Below are 25,104 nucleotides of genomic sequence, written 5' to 3' on the forward strand. Positions count from 1 at the left end.
ACCACAGCAGGAAGTGCATTCCATTCCCTAATGGTTCGGGGAAAATATGAATTTCTAAAGTCTTCTGTTTTGCAGTAGTAATCGTTAAGCTGCTTATCGCAGCTAGGACGAGTTGATCGACGAGCAAGAGGCTCGCTATACGTTTCCTTGTCGATGCCTAATTTTGCATGATAGAGCAGATACATGTACTTTATTCGTTCTTTATATCATCGTTTTTACAGGGTAACTAGTTCCACTGTTTCGAGCATAGCACTTGGTGATGCATACCGGCTGAAAGAATTGAATACAAATCTTATCGCCTTTCTCTGAATTTTTTTCACTTTTTTTATGTTAATATCGCTATGTGGATCCCAGATGACGGACCCATGCTCAAGAATCGGGCGGACGAAAGTTTGGTAAGGTAGTAGCTTTATCTCATGGGGTTAATTTCTTAAGCAACGCCTCAAGTAACCAAGCTTCTGCATGGCTTTCTTTTCTATGTATGACACGTGCTCATTCCACTATAAATCCGAGCTGATAACTGCAACCAAATATTTATAGCTTGTCACGCGGTCTAAAATTTGTCCATCGATGGAATACTGATTGTTTAAAGGGTGTCGTTTCCGCGTCACGGTCATCGCTACAGTTTTTTTTCGCATTGATTTTCATTTGCCATGTGCTGCACCATGATTGCACTGTAGACAGCGAGGTATTTAACAGCGACTGGACAGGGGGACTATGGATTTCGTTATATGAAACGCAATCGTCAGCAAACAATTCTATTTTAACTGGTAATTCCTGTGCAATATCATTGATGAAAATTAAGAAAAATAAGGGCCCAAGCACTGATCCCTGTGGGATTCCGGATACTACAGGTCTTGAACTCGAACGTCTTCAGTCTATGTTTACAGTTTGCCGTCTCGAAGTAAGGTATCCTTGAATCCAAGAAAGAAGGGACTCATTTTTGAGTATAGGTTTCAATTCTATCATGAGTTTGATGTGATATACCCGGTCAAATGCTTTCTAGAAATCTAAAAAAACATAATCAATTTGCTCTTGATCATCCAGAATAGCTGCGAAATCATGAATTGTTTCTAAACGCTGAGTAGTGGTGGAAAGCCCTTTACGAAATCCATGCTGTCTGGGGTAGAGAAAACCATGAAGATCAAGAAAAATTGTTGGATGTTTAAAGATAGTGTGCTCAAGAAGTTTGGAACATGTGCAAAGTATAGAAATGGGTCGATAGGAAGAAAGCAACGATGAGTCTCCTCCTTTTGGCACTGGAACAATCTTTCCAAACTTCCAGTCATGAGACAACTCGCATCGACACCAGAATCGCATCGACACCAGAAGATGTTTTTGTATCAATGTTAAGTAAAAGCTTTAGAACACCTTCTCCCGTTATTATAATATCACTAACAGGTAGAACGCATTGCAATGTCGAAAATATGTGCTTTTCACCGTTATCAAATGTAAACACGGAACAGAAAGAGTTGTTGAAGGATTCTGCAACTCGTAATTTCTCCGACACTGTTTTACCATTAAGGCAGAGGGTGGGCACGGTCTTTGATTTTGAAGAAAGATGCCGCCAGAGTTTTGCAGGGGACGAAAGGAGAAATTGCTTCATAGTGACATTGTAGCAGTAGTCTTTTGCTTTTTCAACGCTTTGGCTTGAATGAGTGCGCAGCGCTGAATGTTTGCGCATGTTACTTTCAGAGGGGTGCTTCCGACGTTGTTTTCTTCTCTTCGTCGCCTTTCGTTCCAAGCGTACAATTTCTTTTGTTATCCATGGGTGGGTTTTGCGCAGAGTGATTACTTTAGTTGGTACAAAGTTATTCACGCATTGCAACACAAGATTTTTAAAGTATTGCCAAAGATTCTCTACTGGAGCATAAAGCAGACTGGGAGAGGGAAACAAAGTTGGAAAAAGATAAGTCCAGAGCATCTAATACGTGTACATCAGCAGCTCGTGAGAAAACAAGCACTGAGCGCTTTTCATGCTCAACCCTAGCGACATGGCCCAGACACATCGTAAGACACACCATTTTGTGATCTGATATGCCGTTGACGACGCTAAGTCTCGTAACCTGAAGAAGCATACTTCTGCTAACTAAAGAAAGATCCAAGATAGATTCTGAGTCATTATGTATGTGTGTAGGTTGCTTTACTAGTTGCGTTAGGTCGTGATACATTATAATATCAACAAATGGTTCAGCGATTTGTGCACCTGGCGGGGGAAATTCACCGTCCCATACCACTGATGAAAATTAAAATCACCGTCCAGTACTATATTGCAGGCTGAAGCTCTGCATCAGCACAGGAATTCATTAAGTTGGTCGCTGAAACTGCTGTCGGTGTTACGAGTGCGGTAAAATCCCCCGATAATGAAAGTTTTGTTAACTGTATGCACCTTTGCGAGGAAACATTCAATTCCAGGAATGTCGGCCAACCTTTCCATTCACAAATATTCTTGGAAAATTAAGGCGACCCCGCCCCCTCTCGAAATTCTATCTTTACGGAAGATTTTGTAGCCGTTAGGTGCCCTTTCCTTGTCACTGACATCAGGTTGCAGCCATGATTCTGTAATAATTACAATATGCGGCCTGTACGCAAGGATTATGCTTTCAAGCTCGGAGCACTTGCCCACTATGCTGCGAGCGTTCAAGTTCGAGCACAAAAGACTGCTTGTGTCATTTTTATCGATTCATTGGTTTGGTGCCGCTGCATTTTCGGGTCTGCCTGAGAGGACCATCTTTCTCTGTTCACTTTCCGAGTCGAACCATTCGCCGTTGACCTCAACTTTGTCGTAAACAAGTTTCACCTTCTTGCCCGCCCTTTTAGCGTCAGAAGTACTCTGCCAAGCTCTTAAAAAATAAACAGTGATGCGCGAACGAAATAAGTGTTGTTCCGAGTGTAGTTTGGAAGAGATGAGCAATATTTTTTATTACACTCAATTGTGTAAATAAACCAATCGTCTAACTTAGTTCGCAAGGGAGCTAATGAGATGAGATAAATTAGAAAATTGTAAGCAGCAACAAGGAAACATTTGCGTGTAAAGTTTCCAGTAAAACGCAATTAGCGTGCTCAAATATTCCACCGAAAAAGAAATCCTTTAAGATGTGATAAATAACAAATACGGCCACAGATGCCCCTATCCGTTTTCTTGCTGTGGATACCTTCGCCTCGCGCATGCCTGCGTGAAAAGCACCTCTCCGGCTACAACGGCTCACACAACATCTTGCGCCATGTCAAGGAGGTTACAATTGTGGTATTGTTCCTGGCTTCCACGTCATCTGCTGGAGCGACGATTTAAATTGTTCATGTATCGGTCTGAGTCCGTACTCTGTTAGGCTACTCGCTCTTAACCTAAGAACAAACTGAATTGGTGCTTTTACTTCCGCGGGTAGAGTGACGGATACGTTGCGTCACGATAAAAATGACGTCAGCGGCTCAGCTGCCGCCTTGTGTTCATGCTAACCTTAGCCCTAGCCACAGTGCTACGTTCTTCATCCAGTGGTCTAAAACAATTTTCTAGTTTGGCCATTCACTTTTTTGCCCTTCGTCATCGCTTTCTCACCGGATATACTTGAGGATATATATGAAGAGAACTTGGGCCAGTTGATATGTGCTGGCTGTTTCCTTGCCAAGCGTGAAGTAGCAGGCCAGAGGCACTTCACTTAGGCCGATCTTTCCACCTGTAGCCACTATAATTCTCTCTCTTTTGTATATGCAAGAGTTAACAAGTTGCGGTTGGCTGCTCTTTAGCCTGCTAGAAAACGTTGGTCAGTGGATATGTGCTACAGGTAATCTATGCGCCCATTCTTTTCAAATCACCCAGTATGAACCTGTTATTGTAACACAATGGTTATGAAGACTTAAATATTATATAAGGTACCTTCCTTACTTTGCCTCTTACTCAGGGTATGGCTTCTATAGTCGTTTTCTAGGCTAGTAGGCACTGCGATCACGGAGAACTTGCCGACTGTCGGTGAGGAATAAAAGCTGGGTGCTCGTCAAAGGACCGAAACGCATTCTAACGACCGGGGAAGTAGAAGGCCAAGAAGGTGCGTTTTGCTGAACAGGCAGTTAAATATTACGCCGCGAAACACGAAGGTGTCATGGTGCACTGACGTATTGTGGTAATCACAATGGCACATGTGGTAATCCGTGTGAACTTCACATGTATAACTCGTGCGCTTTTTCACAAGCATGTGCACAGACGTCAGGTCGAACAACAACAAAATTAAGTGGAAACTTTTCACAAAGCTTCGCTTCGCATGTGTGCTGGCTCTGCCCAATTTAATAAATGCCATTTTGGAAGCATAATCTCCTCTAAGAATATCCTTCCTTTAGCAATTAGGGAATTTTCACCACTTCATTACATTTTCTGCGTTCCCGTACAATTTGTACGCGGTTGTCTCATTATACGTCGCCAATAGGAGTGACGAGCACGCGCTAAGAAAGCAGTTACGATTTGATGTGCGCACTATAAGATTCGGGCGCTGAAAAAGAGGAAGTGGAGACTTATGACGCATGCTTTAGAGTGTACCGTCCAGCTGTCTGTCTTGCCTATGCTGCGCACTTCTTCAGGTGTCAATTCGTGATGACACTTGTGTGGGGTATGGTTCATCCGATGCCACAAGCCCCTCCTTGTAACCTGAGTACCAGCCCTATTGTACTGGATACATTTGTCCACCAGGCAAGCAGCCGAATGCGAGGATTGTCTCCGGAGCGTGAACATACTTCCGAAACAATGTCGGCGCCCCCATGGACTGGTATGGAATTACTTTTTTTTCTGAAGGAACGTCGAAGTCTCCATCGACTGTTATGCAAGGTACGGCACAATGTATGGCTTTAGGCAGCACCTGGGCACCCAGGATGTTCTCGTACAACTCAACGAACTGGTAATTAAGCGAGCAACGAAGCAATCGCCACGAGCGATACTAGCGCTAGACCTCACAGGTGCCTTTGATAACGTCACACATGAAAGTATCCTCCGCAACCTGCGCAACACGGGTTGTGGAGTGAAAACTTACAACTACATCCGAGACTTTCTTCGTGACCGAACGGCAAGGATCAAAATAGGAGAGGAGACATCCCAACCGATCTCCCTGGGGGATCGAGGAACGCCGCAAGGTTCGGTCCTTTCCCCCCTCCTATTTAACATGGCTCTCCTGCCGTTGCCCAAGCTTCTCGAATCAATAGATGGTCTGGGCCACGCATTATATGCCGACGACATCACCCTCTGGACTGCGAGGGCAGGGTCGGATGGCTGGATGGAAAACACGCTCCAAAAAGCGGCTGACACGATCAACAGCTATGTGAAGACATGTGGCCTTTGCTGTTCGCCTCAAAAATCGGAGCTGACAATAGTCAGACCACGTGCATCAAGGACACAAGCAGAAAACATAGAAATCACTTTGGAAGGGAACCGGATCCTCCCGGTACCTCAACTCAGGATCCTGGGTCTCCTGATCCAGGCAGACGGCAAGGCAACAGCCATGATTAGAAAAATGAAGCTCACGTCAGACCAAATCTTGAACATGATCAGACGAGTGGCCAACAGGCAGAGGGGTCTGAAGGAATCGGACACCTTGCGCCTCGTTGAGGCCTTTGTTATCTCACGAATCGTCTACGCAGCGCCGTACCTGCAGCTCCTCAAGAAGGACGTCTTACAACTTGACGCAATAATCAGGAAAGCCACGAAGCAGGCCCTGGGTATTCCCATAAATTCATCCACGACAAAATTACTTCAAATGGGAGTCCACAACACAGTAGCCGAGCTCGTAGAAGCCCACCTATCCAATCAAAGGGTACGCCTTAGCCAGACCAAGGCGGGCAGAAGCGTCCTCCGCAAGCTAGGATGGCAAGAATCGCACTACACCCGCCACGACCAATTACCCGAAAAGTTCAGTGAGAAGTTGCAATGCAAACCGCTACCACGCAACATGAACCCCACAAGGCATGTCGGACGACGCGACGCCCGGGCAAGAGCCATCTCCAGGACCCTGGAGGAAGACGACACTGTTTTATATACAGACGCCTCTCTATCGAAACGCTCCACGAGGGCAACAGTCGTGGTCACCGGGCTAGAAAAGCTGGTCACCTGCGCATCAATCTACACTCCGTCTTCGGAGGAAGCAGAAGAAGCAGCGATAGCTCTCGCACTCCTACAACCAAACGTCACCAAGATCGTCACGGACTCACAAGCTGCATACAAGAACTACAGATCTGGCTGGGTGTCCCTTGCGGCACTAAAAATTCTTGGTAAAGCTACGCCTCCTAAACAAGCGATCGAATTAGTTTGGGTCCCGGCTCACTCCTCAGTTGAGGGCAATGAATATGCTCATCAACAGGCCCGAGCGCTAAACTCCCGGGCCAACGAGGAGGAGGCAAGGGGATGGCAACCCATCACAAATTATAGAGATATAGTCAAATATTACAGGGACGGCAGGAAGACATTCCCGCACCCCCACCACTCCTTGACCAGAGCCGAACAAACAATATACAGGCAAATCCAGGCAGGATCCTTTCCCCACCCCTGCCTCCAGAACAAGATATACCCAGAGAGATATAAGAACACATGTCCTCACTGCAATGCATTAGGAACCCTTCAGCACGTCATAGGAGAGTGCAATTTTTCCATACACCACCCCCCACCTATACCCATAACTAACCCCCCTGCTATCCCCACCCTTTACGAGCGATGGGAGATCATGCTGTCCAGCCCCGCCCTGGAAGACCAGCTCAGACTGATCCACAGGGGCCAGGCGGCCCTGGAAGCATATGGAGCCCGCGAAGAGGGAGCCACCCCATCAGACGCTTAACGCGTTCCATTTCATAATGGACCAGTAAAGTTTCTCTCTCTCTCTCTCTCACAACGGCAACGCCGTAACTGCTTTAAAAACTACCAGTGCCGAAACTGTTCCACCGAGACATCTTCGAAGAGGTAGAAGACTCGTTGGCTCACTTTAAGCGCGAGATGAACGAGTGGAGCGACGCGACGAAGTTCAGAAGCCTGCACTTCAGCTTGGAGAATGGTGCTCACAATGGGCACAAGAACCGAGAAGGGCTCACCAAGTCGGGGGTCGAGATCCGCCATTCCTTGCTAGAAACCTACACCAAGGCTTAGTGCCGCGAACGAGCCGAACGGGCGCTCCACTCCCGCACCCATCTGCCGAATGAGAGCGGGACTTCATACGTCGAGAATGTGACGCGCTTATGCCATCGGGTGGACGCAACCATGCCAAAAAAAAAGAACCTATGCCATTTGATGCATCGAGTTAAAGAATAGCTATTTTCTGGCCTTGTTCGAAGCTTTCCGGAGACCGTGGCTGAATTTTTTACCGACGCCACCGCGACGGAGAACATGCTACAGCTGCGCTCAGCTTTGTATCAGAGGCAAGTGAAAGCTGCTTCACCGACGGACCCGGGAGCCTTTGAAAACACTGACTTTCTTCGGGAAGGTATCCACTCTGTGGTGCGTGATGATCTTCGATGGCACTGCTGCTCGCTTCGGCCCAGGCTGCGGTTGCATTTCTGCTCTCGTGAGAAACGAAGTTTAGAAAGCGCTCAAAGGTCCCGTTCCAAGTAGCACTTTGCCGCCTTTGGCAACACAACTGCACCTTGCATTGTATTCGAAAGTTTTAAGGCGAGGCTCTGTCCCCCTGCGACGCCTTTTGTCACCACCACGTCTGACGCCACGTATTGCGTCCCACACCCGTCAGTGCAACAGACCAACGTAGAGAGGATCGGCGCCTGCTCTACTGGAAATCTGACATCTGGCGTGCCCCGGACTGACGGCCTCTCTGCTATCACTTTGGCGAAGCCGGTCATGTAAACCGACCGTATCCCTACCGCTACCTCCGACTGCGAGGTTTTGCAGCGGATTCACCAAGGCCCAGATATGGCGAAAAACCTAGGGTGATTAAGGAATACTTGAACTAGGAGAGCGTGCCACTGCTCCTGCAATGGCAGTTGCGTTCGTCGTCTTACAAGCGATCTTACTCAGCTCCTCGACGCCATCCAATGACAGCGCAGGGATGGTCTTCAAGCCCTCGCCGGGAACACCGACTTTCACGGTGAGGCCACTGAGAATCACACTTACAAACACCTCCCATTGATGCGAGTGCGGGCTATTCAACAAACCTAAACGACAACAGCAGCTGAACTCAGTCACCGACTGCCGTTAGACGTAGCTGTTGGGCTCGATGGGCACCCTGTTAGTGCGTTATTAAACACGGGTGCCGCCTACTCAATCTTTTACGGGAAACAAGTGACGGAACCTTGAAATGTTATCGCCCCTTGATCTGGGACGCAAATTTCTATTGCTGGCCGGTTTATTGTAGCACCGTTGGGTATGTGCACGGTGATAGTACAAATTTAGGGGCTTACGCGATTTCTATTTCGACCTGATCTTGGGCATCTACTTTCTGCGAGAGTATAGAGCCATTACAAACATCCGGGAAGTACAAAGGCAGGAAATAGAATCTACAGTTGCTGTTGCAGAGCGCTTCAGGTTTACGCTGACAGTGTAACGTTACCGCCACGCGCACGTATCCTGGTAGCCATGGTGTACGACGATCTGCGTCATGGCGAAGTAGTTTCAAAGGGCAATTTCTCTCGAATGCTCATTCATGGTGTATGCGCGGCCCGCAGTCTCGTCATGCTCCGAGGTGGACGTTGTGCGCTCCTCGTGACGAAATTCAGCGAGCAACATCGGCGCCTGTTTCATCGTACTGCTATATTTTTCCCTGAGATTTTCCCTATATTTTCCCTATCTAGTGACTCCCCACTTTAAGCGTTCCTCGGCTGGCATGGAAAAAACTACAGCAGGATGCTACTCCACAAAGCCGCATACTGGCGTCATTGCAGTCATGTGCAGCCATTCATCGCATCATCCAAACGTAGTAAATCCGACTAAGCATATGCACTCGCGTGTCATGTCTAAGTTGGCATAATTGTTTATGCCATCTGAATAATTTTATGAACGATGAAGTCTAATAATTTTTGGGCAAACCTTGAACATTTTATTTCACAGCGGGAACGTTCACAATGTTGCGGGGTAGGATACCATGCTTATAAGCAAATTTGAAAGTCGGCAAGGTGGTTCCATTATAGAAATCTGGCGACGTGCATTCACCTTTAAATTACAGGACAATATCTCTAACAAGTGTGCTATGCAAAATTCTATAGCATATAATATACTCTAATCTTCTCAATTTCCTAGAAACAAATTCATTTTTTTTATTTCGTCAGCATGGATTCCGTCAATCGTTTTCCTGTGATAATCAACTTATTTCATTTGCACATGAAATTTTTGCGGCATTGGATAATGGGTTTCACATTGACACAATCTTCTTAGACTTTTCTAAAGCATTTGATCTCGCCTCTCACCAATTACATTGTCTAAAATTCAATACCCTCAACATTGACCGTAATTATATCTCATAGAGTGAAAACTTTTTATCCCATAGAATACAATTTCTCTCAGCTAACAATTTTGACTCATTGGTTTGTCCTGTCAGTTGCGGCGTGCCGCAAGGTTCTGTTGTCGGACCATTGCTTTTTTTATTTATATTAATTATTTGCCTAACTGTGTAGCGTCCTCCATAAAGTTATTTGAAGACGATTGTGTCGTTTACAGAGCAATATAATAAAATTCTGACATCTTAAAGCTACAATCTGATATAGACAAGGTAACTAACTGGTGAGACACTTGGAAAATGCGTCTTAAAAGCCAAAAGTGCAACCTAATGAGGATTTCCCGCAATACTGCTTCGTCTAACCTATCCAACTGTCACTTGCTGAACTCTGTACTCGAAGTCACTTTCTATAAATACTTTGGCATACACATAACATCTCATTTTTCCTGGCAAACACATACAAACCACAACACAAACACTGCAAACTGCACGCTTGGTTACCTCCGTCGCAATTTCTCTATGGCACCCGCTAACTTAAAGCTACTTCTGTACAAAACAGTAATACGTCCTAAGCTTGAATAGGCCTCTTTTGTCTGGGACCCTAGCTTAGATTACTTAACAAATGCAACAGAATCTATACAATATCGTAGCGCACGTTTCATTCTTACTACCTTTTCTTGGACATCAAGCGCAACATCTATGAAGGCTACTTTAAACCTCCCTCTCCTCTCATCCGGTAGGAAGTTGCAGGGTTATCACTGCTGCACAAAATTTATTTATACAATCCAAATTAAAAAAAAGCTTCCCCTTCAAGAGTGAAACCCGATAGCGTTCCCGTCGACCCGCCAAGGGCTGTAAGACATTGCCTACGGCGCAGCGATCACTTATGAGGCACCCTGCATCGGACTTTGCACCCACCAATCCCGCGGTGAGCGCCGAGCATCGCAGCGTTCGGCGCGGCAACGAAACGTGCGCCTGAGCAAGCGGAACGAACCAAAGAACTCGGTGTCTCGGAGGGAGAACTTATCTACGCGTGCCAAACGTCGTGATCACCACGGAAAGCCGGGCTGACGCCTCGATTGGATCGACCTATATCTCGCTTGGGAGCACCACGCAGACGCATGACTCCTCGGAAGCAGCTCGGCACACATCGCAGGAGACGCTTTCCCACCAGACGCGCTACGGCGCAGCGATCAGGTCAGAGGCGTCCTGCATTGGACGCTGCACCTAGGAATCGCGCTGTGAGCGGAAAGAGGAGCCACGTCGCCAAAACGTGATTGTGCGAGTGACAAGTGAAGTTGGAAGGGAAGAGAGCAAGAAAACTTGTTAAACGCAAGGATAGTGGGGCATCCTCGCACCGGTCCCCTCACGGCCCGAAGGGGAGAAGCGGCCGAGTGGCACGCCACGTGTCGGGGCAGCGCCGCACATTGCGAGGAGGGGGTCTTCTGTGTCTGCCGCAAGGTGGCTCTGCGTGTGCGCAAAGCGCAGAAGAAATGTAGCGGAAACGTACTTCGCTGCTCGTGTAACTGCGACTTCTGTAAGTTACATGCTCATAAATATCGATATACACCACAGTATAACTTTCTACGGCACGTTTCTAAGGCAACACCGCATTCACTAGAGGCGCTTTTGTACAACTTTGGAGCATCGAACTCGTGGCTGAGTCATTCTGCTTCTGGACGCCGTGCAGTACGGACGCAGAATGGAGGGCTCCTCGAGAGCTGCGAAAGCGGCCGACGTTGGCCGTGGTACCCCGTGTTCTGCGTTGCCCAAGGATTACCGTGTCATCTTGCCTCCGTTACCAACAGGTGAAGGACAAAGGCGCGCAGTTGTATTGCACTGCAACGTCACTGGACGGCCTTATAGAATGGACGACTTCCGGAAGCTCTTGAAGGATGCTGGAGTAATTCAGAAAGTAGGTGGAATTGGCGCCTACCAAATGTCGCACGTGTGGCTGCTGAACATGAAGACAGATGAGGCAAAGCAGACGCTGCTAGACGCCGGACCACTACTGGTGAAGAACCGGCCATGCCTCGTCATTGATCCAGCGAGGCAAGAACTCAGGATTAAGCTACATTGGGTCGCGTTCGACGTCACCTCTTAGACCATTCGACGAGCCTTCCGAGAGTATGGCGAGATAAAGGAAGTCATCAGTGATCGGTGGAAGGCCGAGGACTTTGAGGGCGCCGAGTCAACGACTCGTCTGGTGCGTCTTCTGCTGCGCGATGGTGTCACACCAGACCGCATCCCACATCAGATGCGTCTTGGTAGCGGCACTGCGCTAGTGGTGGTGCCTGGACGTGCCCCGTTATGCCTTCGTTGTCACAACACTGGACACATACGACGTGAATGCCGAGTGCCCAGGTGTGCTGCCTGCCGAGCGTTCGGGCATGAGCAGGCTAATTGTACTCGCTCGTACGCCAGAGTTGCAAGCGTAGGCGGTGAAGCAGACCGGAGCGAGATGCTCATGGACGAAGAGGAAGCGGAGAGCGTGGCTGGGATGGTGGCGTCTATCAGCGACGCGGCCGCAGTGGCGGCGTCCACCAGCTCAGCAGGTTCGCAAGAGAACAAGGCTGCAGACGCTCGGGCAGCAGACGCCACTCTGGAAGACGCTTCGACAGGAAAGTACGAAGAAGGTTCGGCAGAGCGCCCTTCTGAAACCCACTCTTTAGGAAAGCAGCTGCCACTAAGTGCGTCCGGGAGTGGTGAGAAAACAGCTGAACTCAAGACCGCAGTAAGCGAGGTCGTTGCGACGCTCGAAGACAGTGATTCGACGGATGAGGCTGCGGTGGATGCCGAGGCAACACCTACGAAGCGCCGTCTCGGCAAAGCAAGCACGGCTTCTCAAGACACCCGGCTACGAGCAACGGAGAGGCGTGGGACCGAGCCTGGAACCAAAAAGCCTCGGGTGGCCACCACCCATCAGCGGTCAGCGTCGCTTACACGCGGCGGCGGCAAGTCGACGCCCTGAGCGTCGACTGGACTGTGTGTTGCTACAAGGCAAGGTCTGTGAGGGGAGCGCCGTAGGCTCGGTCTGGTGTCACTCGCCAATATGGAGTCCTTAGAGAGGTCGATAAATATTGCAACACTTAACGTCCGAGGGCTTAGTGCCAAGAGGCGGCAAAACCAACTTTACCGCCTCGTAACGGAGCACGATTTTGATATTGTAGCCATTCAGGAGACCAAAGTAGAGAGAGAGGATCAGACAGAGCGTATGGTGCGTCCTTTCAAGAGACGCTATAACGTGTGTGTTGCCCATGCGGTGGGGAGGTCTTCGGGGTGCATTTTGTTAATTCGGCAGAGTCTTGGTGCTGTAGTGCAGTCGGTGACTACCTGTGAGTCTGGCCGTTTCATAGTATCTGACTTTTCCCTGTCAACAGAAAATTGGCGAGTAATTTGTCTTTATGCACCAATTCAGGCTCAAGAGCGAAAGCTTTTTTTTGAAGAAATGGAGACGTACTTGAAATGCGAGCGTAGACTAATCCTGGCGGGAGATTTCAATTGTGTCTGTACGGAACGTGACAAAACCAGTGGGAAACACAATGATGCAAGTACTGCTGTATTGAAAGACTGGATTGCGGAATTTAATCTAGAAGACGTGGGTGAATGTCTTTGCGGTGGAAAAGCGGTCCTCTTTACCCACTTTCAGGGTGCGAGCCATGCTAGACTTGATAGAGTGTACGTGTCGGCTGAACTAATTCAATCGTGTCGAGATTATCGAGTCACACCTGTTGCATTTAGTGATCATTGTTTGGTTTCTTTCCGTGTTGGAAAGGAAAAAACAAATAGCAAAGAATTTTTCTGGGATCTTTGGAAATTTAATGCAAACTTGCTGAAAGACGACGAGTTTTGTGAGCAGTTTCGCAAGGCTATAGATAAAACAACAACTCAAAACTTAGATAGTTGGGGACATAAATGGGAAGTTTGTAAGCAAACAATTAAATTGAAAGCACTTGAAAGGGCCAGTGTTTTAAGTCACGCGAAAAAAGAACTCGAGTCCCGTCTTAGATTGAATCTGAAGCAATTATTGGAAGCTGAAAGTATACAACCCAGTTATTTCTTAGAAGACATAAAAAGCATGAAGCAGAAACTTGAGCTGATAGACCAAGAGCGATACAATGGAGCATTGATTCGAGCCAGAGCTGAAAAATGGTGCACAGGAGAAATGCCGACAAAACGTGCCTTGGGAGTCGAAAAGAAATATGCTTCCCAAAATGCAATAACAGAAATAGAACATAATGGGGTACTGTCTACCAGCAAAGAAACAATAGCAACCTGTTTTTTGGAATATTACAAAGTTTTGTTTTCTCGTAGCCAAGTTGACACTGATAGATTTAAAAAAGACTTCATGTCATTGATGCCAACATTAGATGATGAAACTAAGGAAGTATTAGAATTGCCCATAACAGTAGAGGAAGTTAAGAATGCGATTGACCATTTAAATAATGGCAAATCACCGGGACCGGATGGCTTAAGCGCTGCATTGTACAAGGCGTTTAAGGGTGTTATCGCGCCTGTTTTGACTGAAGTATACAACGAGGCTTACGCGAGCAAACATCTACCGCCGTCCTTTTTTCAGCACACACGTTCCTAATACCAAAAACTGAAGACCCAATCAAATTACGTAACGTCACATCGTATAGGCCGATTAGCCTGACAAATATAGACTATAAAATATTAATGAAAGTATTGGCTAACAGGCTGCAGACCGCAATGAAAGATTTAGTCGGTCCACATCAAACGTGCGGAATAAAAGGAAGGACAATTATGACAAATATACACATAGCACGATCAATCCTTGACTGCTGTGACGCAATGCAACTAAGTGTTGCTATGCTGCAAGTTGACCTTGAGAAGGCATTCGACCGCGTGCCGCACGATCTGCTTCTATGTATGCTTGAATATGTGAATGTAGGCAATGTGATCAGCGAGGGTGTGCGGATGGCTTACGCCGGATGTACGACGAGATTGATAATAAACAAATCAGTAGGTGAATACATAACAGTACAGCGCTCGGTCAGACAAGGGTGCCCATTATCACCGCTTCTTTTTTGCATATATATTGAGCCCTTTTGTCTAAGCGTAATTAGGAACAACGCGATACGTGGATTTCAGTTACATCAAGCCGAGGTAAGCCTTCTTGCTTACGCTGATGACATTGCACTTTTCTGTGTTGATCATGAAAGTATAATGCATACCGTCAATGCTGTTAAAAGTTTCTGTCAAGCAAGTGGTAGTGCAGTAAACTGGGACAAGTGCGTTGGGTTCTGGCATGGGGAATGGGACGTCGCACCAAGGATGTTTTTGAACATTAAATGGCAAGAAACACCGACAAAATACCTAGGAGTACCCCTACAGTACTACTATGACAATGAGCCTTATTGGAAAAAACAAACAGAGGTGTTACGTGAAAATGCACAAAAGTGGAAAGGATGGGATAAGTCGATTTTCGCACGGGCCACGACGTGCAACCTATTTCTTGTAAGCAAGCTATGGTATGTAATGCAAGTTTTGCATTGCAGCAGGTTAAATGTACAAAAAATGCACAGAGTGTTCGCGGTCTTTATCTGGAGCTCTCTATGGGAAAAAACGAGCCGAACAAATCTGTTTAAAAGAGGGAGTGATGGTGGGCTTGGTCTAGTGCATCTGTATGTTAGACAGCTCGTCAGTCGATTTGTTTTTCTCAGAGATGTAGATCATTCCTTTCTCAGAACTATGATTCAACTGAGGCTGGGTAAAGTGCTACCAGAGTTTGTTGTGTCTTCGGTTTGTCAGCAAGGACCAGTACGTGGATATCTAAAAGAAGTGGTGTCATCTTTCCGCTTCTTATCGGTGCGTTTTTCTTCGCAATATTTGACAGATGTGTCGCGCAAAAAACTGTACAAGGACCTTGTAGATTTGTTATTTCCTGTGCCATTGTATCGTCAATTATGCTGTGCAGGCAAAGGAAAAGATGTATTGAAACGCGTTAAAAAAATGCTAGTTGCGCCAGGGGTTAAAACCTTTTTTTTAAACTGCACACAGGAACCTTACCTGTTAAAACATGGTTAGAAGAAAAGGGTTTATTTGTTCCGTGGGGTACTCATTGTTTGTTATGCAAAAAACCAGAGACAATTGAGCATGTGTTTTTAGATTGCTGGGGTGGAGTGTTCTTCTGGGACATCTTACAGAGAACCTTGAAAAAAGAGTTGCCATTAAGTCCGCACGGAATCCATTATCTCACGGTCGAAAACGACGATGGTGTGCCTTTCGATCTGGTTATGCTCCTGGGCCTGCACAGTATATGGCGAACTCGGACGGCTGTACACAATGCGGATATTGACGCTAGACCGGTTCGCGAATATTTTTGCGAATCGGTCTCCCATTTTGTCGAAGTGCAGAAGGTGCAGTCGTATGTACCAGAGTGGGTTCCAAGATTAGAAATGTTGCAGATGCCGAAATACTGATGGCTTGTAGTCAGCAAACAGCTGACGGTTCTCGGCACTATTATCTTGTTGATCTGTTCTTCTGATCTCGTAAACTCTGTGAAAAGCGAGGCAATAAAGAAAAAAAAACTCGTGGCTGAGTGGTAACGTCTCCATCTCACACTCCGGAGATCCTGGTTCGATTCCCACCCAGCCCATCTTGCAAGTTGTTTTTATTCATGAAGTGCGTCCCGGGATTTATCGTTCAAGGCCAACGACGCCGACGACACCGGCTTTTCTGCGACACGAGCTCCTTAACGCTATCGCGTTAAAAGTGAACGTTTGTCCAAACCTGCTACATATCATCTCGTACTGACCATCACCGTAAATTGAGCGTTCCACGCTGTCACACGAACTTATTTTTTATTCGTTTATTCCTAAACTACCAATGAATGGAATCATCTGCCGGCCTGAATTGTTAACATCACCGATACGTCTGCTTATAGAACTACTACTCAAGAATATTTTTGTTAATCCGTAGTTTCTAATTTTTTTATTATTAAAGCCTGTTATCTGCTCATGCTCTGTATTTCGTTCCACTCCCTTCTGTAACGCCGTCGGGCTTTGAACGTAAAGAAATAAATAAATAAATAAATAAATAAATATAGTAGACATTCATTTCCTATTTGGAATTTCATAATTGATTCATCAGTGTCACTAGTTCCTAAAAAAACAATTTCACCGTAGTGCTTCATATTCAAGAACGATATCCGTATTATGACACGTGATCACGCTACGGCGTTGCGTTTTTTACGTAGGTTTGTGTTTTTTTACCACTTACGCACATATTTATTGCCGGTATGTGTTTAGCTTCCTTTCTTGTTATTTTGTTAACTCGCGGCTCGGTGTGCGTGTTATCACAGCGTTTCCTTCTAGGATACTGCACCCATGCCTGAATTGTAGCGCAATGCTCATCGGATGGCACCACGCCATTGTTTAGCCAATTTACCAATTTGTTTAGCACAATATTATATTAATACGGTACATGGCGACGATATTATATAATAGAATCTATGTTGAAGGGTTTATCCTTTCATTTTCTGTTAACCTCTTCTGTGATATTCGTAGCGTCTCCTCTCTTCAGAGGATGCCGCTGTGACAGCTGTTTCGTATAGCACATGCCTCTAGGCCCTTGTGTTGCAAGGGCTCTGGCGAGGCAGTAGTGCTCCAGGCAATTTTACCATTTCACATATTTTCTATTTGGCATCATTCATTCACGATGGATTTTAATGCTGATAAAAAACATCATTTGTCACCGACATAATCTTATTACAGATAGATTTTACACACTCTAGAGCGACCATTTTTAAGGCCCATTTACAGCCACGTCACATCCAACCTCACATAACTCATAACTACATTGCGAACGCATCACCACGGACCTGGCGCTCTTTGGCCATACCTGGCCCTTGGGCCAATAAACAGCATTCATTTATTCATTCTGTGATATTCCTCTCATCAGTGTTCCCGTTCCTGCTATGCCTAACTTTGAAGCATATGGTGTGCGAGTAAACACGTCGGTTTCCTGTGCGATACACGCGCGTTCCGGGTTCCATTTCCTACGTTTCCTCCTTTGTTCATATCTGGATTTATGCAACTGCACAAGTTACTATGCTCTTGTAACTCCTGTGAAGTGAATGAGTAACCCCGTACCTCAACAGGAGACGTCCGGGCCAACCAACAGGCTGGCATACTATCGATGCAAACACTGTGGATCAGGGAGCACAACCGCATTGCCCGTCAGCTGACATGCATCAACCCTCATTGGAACGATGAGAGGCTTTTCCAGGTCACCAAGTAAGAAGTGCAATTTTTCGCAATGAGGTTGCAATTAGTAGCAAGAGCCCGGAAAAACTGGAATAAGTCGGAGCCCGGTGATACATTGTTTCGTGTGCCACGTCACATGCGCGTGGATAAGAGAACAGTTATTGTGAATTATAGCCGAAAGCACTCGAATGCAAAAATCTTGATGTGAGTACTCCTACCACCTTTTAGGTCAGTTCTTTTATTTCTTTCAGGTCAGTGAAGAAATTAATCAGAAGTGTACATGCTTTGGAGGTGATTTCTTATACAAAAGAAAATAAAAAAATTGCGCAAAAAATTTTCAAATGCTTTTACTGCGATGCTTTGATTAGCCATGCGTTATTTTTCTTCTTTACGGCATCCATACGTCACTCGTATTCATTGGAAGGGAGTTCACTGAAAGTAAGAAAAGGCCTGCAATAGTCACATGACCAATAAAATGAAACACAAATTTAAGAAGTTTTAAACACGTAAAACATTTTAAAACATTTGCACTGGCGCCCTATGGGCGAAGCACTGAGTGCAATTGCAAAGTTTAGCGTTGAGCGTGAACTTTTCAGACGCTGTTCTAGATATACGCGAATCCGCATAACGAGGACGCAACATACATGGGTGCGCCGAATTTCTCGCAACATCAAAAGCGTTGACACACCGTATATGCCGTGTAATGACATCCGACAGGCACCAGTACGTTTCCCGTAAAACGCCGCACCAGAAAATTACATTATGTTGAAGTTCCATCACCGATATTGTATTGCACTATTTTATTTATTATACTGAGAGGATACCAGGTGAAAGCCAGGCAGTGCGAATATCATGTTTTATGACATTGTTTTGCGGGCTGTCATTCTGAAACTTCTGAGCAAATATTTTGTCACGAACGTACGACTGTTTCAGCAACGCCGGCAGGTAATTCTTGCATATAGGGCATGTGTGAGCACATAAATATAGGCAGAGCCCCACGGCAAAGCCGATGCCAAAAGCGACAGCGGCGGCCAAAATATACCTTCATTGTTTATATATAATTTATATCGGAATAAGATAGAATAATGCAATAATTTGCAGTTATTTTTGGCGTCACATTATGGCGAAAACAAAGCGGGCAGACAATGTCGTGGTGCTGGCGGACAGGCGGTTTTAGCCTGGCAGCTGAGGCCGGCAGTTTCTTCCCCTGTAGGGCCTCTTTCTTGGTTTACAGTTTGTCACCACGTCTGACACTTCAGTGTCCCTAAGAAATGCATGAAGGCGTAGTCCTTCATTTCGAATTCTCAGGTGACCTACTGGAAACACCAGACATTCTGCGCAATCATCTGGGACACCTAACTGCGTCAAGTAGAATGTCTCGCTCCTGTTACGACTGGAATGCGTGGTGAACAATTTGTGTCGCGCCGCCAAAGCCAGCGAGGGCCCGGACGTTTCAAAAGCGCTGCGCCACTTGCAACCATAGAAAAACGCCTGGGAGGCCGCAGCGGCGAAGTAACGTTAGCCTTTGTGAGCGCATTCTCGCCTCCTTCCTTAGCGTGCGTGCGACGCCCTCATGTCTGCGTAGGCTCGCCAGTGCTGTCTCTCTTCCACGAACTGGGCTGTTGAGAAAATGCGAAAACGCCCGTGTCCCTCGACTTGGGGGCACGTTGAAGATGCCCTGGTGGTCAAAAACTTATCCGGGGTCCCCCGTTAGGGCCCGCTTCATAAAGAAATCCTTATTTTGGCACCTAAAACCCCAGAATACGTTCATTGAAGCTTCGTGTGTGCATTCCCTCTTTCTTTTCCTCCTCGGCGAGGGGGAAGCTGGCAGTCTCTCTGTGTGCATGTGTGCGCGTCAGTGCCTTTCGCTCTGGTGGGCCCGTGGTGGTCACAGAAACCGTTGAGCTGGCTTCCATGTACCGAGCGCTGGCCGCAAGCGTGCAGAGCACTGACTCTATCTTTCTCCTCGCTGAGGGTGTTGCCCGCTTGCTTGAAAAAAATATGTGCTACCAAGCACAAAAATTCAATGCTGGGACTGAGCAGAGTCTGCTTGGAGACTACTCAGGAAAGCGGATTAACCTCGCAGGCTTTGGACGTGTGGACCGGGGAGTAAAAGAACAGTGCTACGCATTTTCAAATGAGAATTTTGATGTTTGCGAGGCGGATAAAACATGTTCCTGTAGTCATTTCCTAAAAGCGACAAATAATAATAATTATATATTTATTGCTCTTTAACTGCAATTCAAACGAGGCCATTTGGTAATTTGCCAAGTTTCTATAATTCTCAACCTGGAGCACAGCATAAATAATAAATAGTTTCGGCTGTTTCTACGTAAATGATACATGGCAATAAGTTCACTGCACATCCGTGGCAAATGCACTTTCACTGAGTCAGTCAGAATGCATTTCCTACATAAAAAGATGACTATCTCTTCCGCACACCCAGCAGAACAATTCCTACGTAATCGAGCCTTGACTAAGCGCTGCCCACACTGAGACACATTTGAAAGAAATTTACACGGAAAGAAAAGTGCCGTGTGTGTTTGTGCTTTTCTGTCATGGAGAATAATTTTGGGCACTGTTCTTAGTCAGAAATTAATAACAAACTCATCGGCACTTCCGCCTCAGCAATTGAAACTGTTTTTTTTCTTTCGGCTCCAGCCTCCATGACGATACTCATATTTTTTCTCCTTGTTTCACTCGCTTGTTTCTGGACGTGCAACTCAACAGTGAATATATCAGCGCAGGGAGTAACATCAAGGCCCAGCATCCTCCCAAAGTATGTCTTTGAATAGTTCACCTAGAACCGTGATTTGTTCATTTATTGGACTAACGTTCGCTCTACCATTTTTTGTTTATATGTTTGTAAGGCTTCATCATTTTATTTTCAGTAAGACGGACAAATTAGACATTATAAGTCTGCCAGCTGCCTACGCCAAGCCATAAGTAGCTCAACGATCACCATATATAATGATAAAAGGTTCTGTTGAACTATGTGTCTCACCAAGAAGTGTTTGCAAGTTTATGAAATCGGCAAGTGTGACCCTATCAGGAAGGCACGAGTACACAGTATTGTATCATACCGAGTGGGAAGGCTAAAATTTGTCGCAGAAGCTCAATATCTTTCAAGGCCGTTTTATGGCAACCACATGAGTAACACGATGTGTCCCAAATCGTTTCTTTTCTAGTCATTACAATCATGATAACGTGAACGGAAACAAGTAATAAGCTTGTACTTGGTAATGCACAAACTCTCTCATCTGCTCTGAGCAAATAAGCTAGGCGGGCACACCACCGAGTATCAAATGCTCCCTCACAACGATTTGTTACATACAAATTCAAAGAATTTGAAACGATCAAAAGTGCTCAATTCAATTTTGAGAAAGTGACACTTCATGGTGACTGAATCTCTGGCTGTAATTCTTACATGGTTCACGAACATTTAGCATGGAATCAACAACTAGGCAAGCCCAGAACAGTAAGAAAAGATAAGCGATGCTAGAGAAGACAAGCTCACACAACTCGCCTGCTGCACATTATTCATCATTATTCTTGGTCTTCCAACAGCAGATGAAAAACCTGAGCACAGTGCGTTCCCCAAAATCTTTTGAATGGTAACTCGTAGACTAGTAAGTTCTGCTTACCATTGAGTCAGTCAACCGTAGGCGAGCAAGAGAACCTGCAGTGTGGCAACTTGTCTTCGTCTCGGTCCTCACAAATATGTTTTCCTGGTGAAACTTTGGCTCCAGGCTGAAGCTTCACTTGCTTCCCTTTGTTACTCAAGTGAAGTGTTTATCTCCTTGCAACCTTTTTTCTCGATTGAATACAAAAATTGAGATTTTTTTTCAACATATAACCTTAAATTACGTTTTCCAACGATTGCGAGAAATAATTAGACATACTTATATGTTTATTTAGTGTCTTCGTTTATTCGCACTATCTTTGCAGAAGTCATTGTAAGCACTGTTGTCTCCGTGAAGTTCCTTGCTTTCCTATAAGTACACTACTTGCGTGAAAAACTTCCCTGCTGCACCTGAACACTGTATGTGAGCAGACATATGAAGATCAGACAATAAGTCTGCTGTGAAAATTTAGCAAAACGTTTCTGGCTTTTTTTCTACAGCAACTTCCTCCCGTTAATGTATTCGGAAAAGAATGGGACATTGCAGCCCAAGCGTATGTCTCGGACACTATTTCTTTGCCGAGCACTTTTTAGTTTCTTTTTTCAATCGACCTGAGATAGTCGAACGCAGACTATTACGCATAGAGTGAAACACTACTGTACGAGGGTACCCAGCATAAATATCTTTGTCTCGTGCATCGTTCTTTCTGCTCCAAGCGGCACGCCGAACACAACGTTAACGTATGCTCAATTTCAGCATCCCATTCGAATGAATAGACGGCTATCTGTGTTTCTGTATGTTTGCAAACAGAGTGACTGAAAGCATTAAGTCCGCCTGATATGTACGAAAATTGTAGGCATCTACAGCTTCATTCACCGCTGGCAATAAGCAATGTAAGCTTTATTTATTTATTTATTATTTATTTGGTCATACTGTTAACCCTCCAATGAGGGTCGTTACAGGGAAGGAAGAAGAACATATACATTTCATAAGCACTTCAATGAGCAATCATGAATCAGAATTCAAAATTTGTACACCATTTCTCAAAAACATATCGACACCCAGCTCAAATTGTTGCACGTTCGCACTCTCCACAGCATCACTTGGCAGTTTGTTCCATAGTTCAATTACATCAGGAAAAAAGGAATACCGACATACATCCGAACGTGTGTTAATAGGTTGTAGTACCCTGCTGTGGTTTTTTTTTCGTCAACCCCGTTTTAGAGGCGCTTTCACATAATGTTCTTTATTTATTTTTAATGCCCTTTGCATTATCTGAAAAAAAAAGCTTTAGTCAATGTTTTATTCTTCTCATTTCCTGCGTTTGTAATTTACACTGCTGTTTCATCCCTGTAACCGAGTCAGCACGGCGATACTTGGAGCATATAAAGCGCGCTGAAATCGGCTGAATCCTTTCCACCTTCTTTTTAAGCATTTTTGGCGAGGGCTCCACACAGCATTCGCATATTCCAGAACTGGTCGTATAAACATTTTGTAGGCGACCAATTTAATTTCCTTAGTCACATCCGGAAGCTTTCTCCTTAGAAAGCAGAGCTTTTGGTAAGCATTCAAACAGATATTCTCATTGTGAATACGCCAGTCTAGATTATGCGTCACTGTCACCCCTAAATATCGGAAACTCTGTACCTCGACCAAGACATTTTCTTCTATATTATATTGAAATCTGATAAAGTTCTGTTTTTTACTTACGTGAGTGTATGTGCATTTTTTAAAATTAATTACGATGCCCCAACTTTGGCACCACGAGTTTAATGATTGCAGGCATCTGTTTAGTTTATTCTGATCTTCCGCGCAGGTTACACGCGTGTAAATGAAACAACCATCGGCAAATAGTTTAATTTTTACAGGCGGATCAACATTAGAAGGAATATCTTTAATATAGAATAAAAACAATAGCGGACCTAAAACAGACCCCTGCGGCACTCCAGACACAACTTCACACTTCCCCGATTCAGTTTTCCCGATTCTGACCCTTTGATAACGGTTGGTAAATATGCCTGAATCCACAATACTATATTTTCACTAATTCCTAGGCTTCTCAATTTTGAATGCAGTTTAAGATGTGCAACTTTATCAAATGCCTTCGTAAAGTCTATACATACAACATCTATCTATTGGTATTCATCTGTAGCTTTACAAAGGTCATGTACAGTTTCGATTAACTGTGTCACTGTCAAAAGGCCAGATCAGAAACCGTGCTGAACTGGACATAATAAATCGTTTTTTTTTCTAAAAAATACAGAATATGTCTAGCTATTGCATGCTCTAGGGCTTTGCAGCATACAGAAGTGAGCGAGACTGGTCTATAGTTGTTTGTACATAGCCTATTGCCACCTTGAAATATCGGAATGACGGTGGCATCGCGCCAGTCTTGAGGTACTGAATGATCCCGCAAAGATTTTTCGAATAAAAGCTGCAAATAATACGATATCTATTCAGCGTACCGTTGAAGAAATGCCGTCGGTATTTCATCCGGGCCACATGATTTTTTTGCGTCCAACTTAAGCAAATGTTGGAACACGCCCTCCCTTGTAATACGTAGGTCTTCCATTTGGTATTGTATTGCGCAGACTAAAGGATCATCGTCACTATCACATCTCTCCTTTGTGAAAAATGATTGGAAGAACTGATTAAGTACGTTTGCAATATCTTTTTTTTTTCTGTCACGACTACGTCGCCATCCGCAATCTGTTCTATTTCAATCTTTCTGTCTGTGAAATATCGCCAAAACGTTTGTGGCGAGCATTTGAGGAACTTTGTAAGCGTTTTATTGAAGAATGTTTTCTTAGACTCCACCTATGCAGACTCCAGCATTTGTTTGGTTATTGAAAGTTCTGTAGCCCTGCTTTCTTTCTCCCTTAATCTTTTTATCTTACGCTTAAGATGTATGATGTTCCTAGTAATCCATGGATTTCTTTGCTTTGATTTCTTTATACGTGTCGGGACAAAATGATCTACGCAGTATTTGATTATGCCTTTAAGTCGGTCCCATAGTTCTTCTACACTTTCGTGGTTGGATGCTATTTCAAATTCTATAAACTTTTCTTCCAAAACATCTAGAATAGACGTGTCATTCGCACGGCCATAATCCTTACCACGCATCACGACATATGCTTGCTTACAGATTCTTATGTGCAGCGGTACATTCAAGCAAGCTATCCTATGATCTGACAAACCATTCTCAACTGATGCAGTATAGTCAGGTATTTTACTGGATATGAAAACCACGTCCAACAATGACTGGGACTTTGGTGTAACTCTTGTGAAGTCTTTAACTATTTGCTTAAGGTTATGTGAAAACATGATCTGGATCATTTTATTGGCGCTCCTTATTTCTACATTACCCGTTGATAGACTTTCCCAGTTAATATGCGGCAAATTAATGTCACCAGCCATTATTAGCCTTGTGTTTTCATTTACATGGGAGCTAAGAAATTCATTCAAGCCATCCAAAAATTCTGCCGGTGTGGCTGGTGGTCTGCAAACAGTCCTTAATATATACCACATGTCTGTACAGCGTATCTTGCACCAAACCATTTCAGGGAGACTGCAATCAAGAGCGACTGTGTTTATAGCACTTTTCACAACAACAGCCACGCCACCACCTCTGGAATCCCTGTCGCATCTAAATACCTTGTAGTCAGGAGGAAAAATACCACTGTCACTAACTGCACTATGTAGCCATGTCTCAGTCAACATCAATACATCAGGATTCTGAGAAATTAGTAGATACTCTATACCAGTTACTTTATTTGCTATGCTGCGGGCGTTTACAAGTACAATTTTGAGCTATGACCGAGAAGAATCCCTATCCGTGTCAAAAGC

General features: G+C 45.1%; 1 protein-coding gene across 1 annotated transcript in view; it reads left to right on the plus strand.

Moving 5' to 3' along the window:
• Positions 1-25,104, plus strand: part of LOC126529664 (peroxidase-like) — a 137,249-nt gene that overhangs the window by 13,865 nt on the left and 98,280 nt on the right. Inside the window, exon 4 of the mRNA XM_050177177.3 lies at positions 17,530-17,665. Coding sequence (XP_050033134.2) covers positions 17,530-17,665 — 136 coding nt within the window. The remainder of the gene's footprint in view (positions 1-17,529; positions 17,666-25,104) is intronic.

This window comes from Dermacentor andersoni, chromosome 9 (genome assembly GCF_023375885.2).
Source record: "Dermacentor andersoni chromosome 9, qqDerAnde1_hic_scaffold, whole genome shotgun sequence".
Taxonomy (NCBI): Eukaryota; Metazoa; Arthropoda; class Arachnida; order Ixodida; family Ixodidae; genus Dermacentor; species Dermacentor andersoni.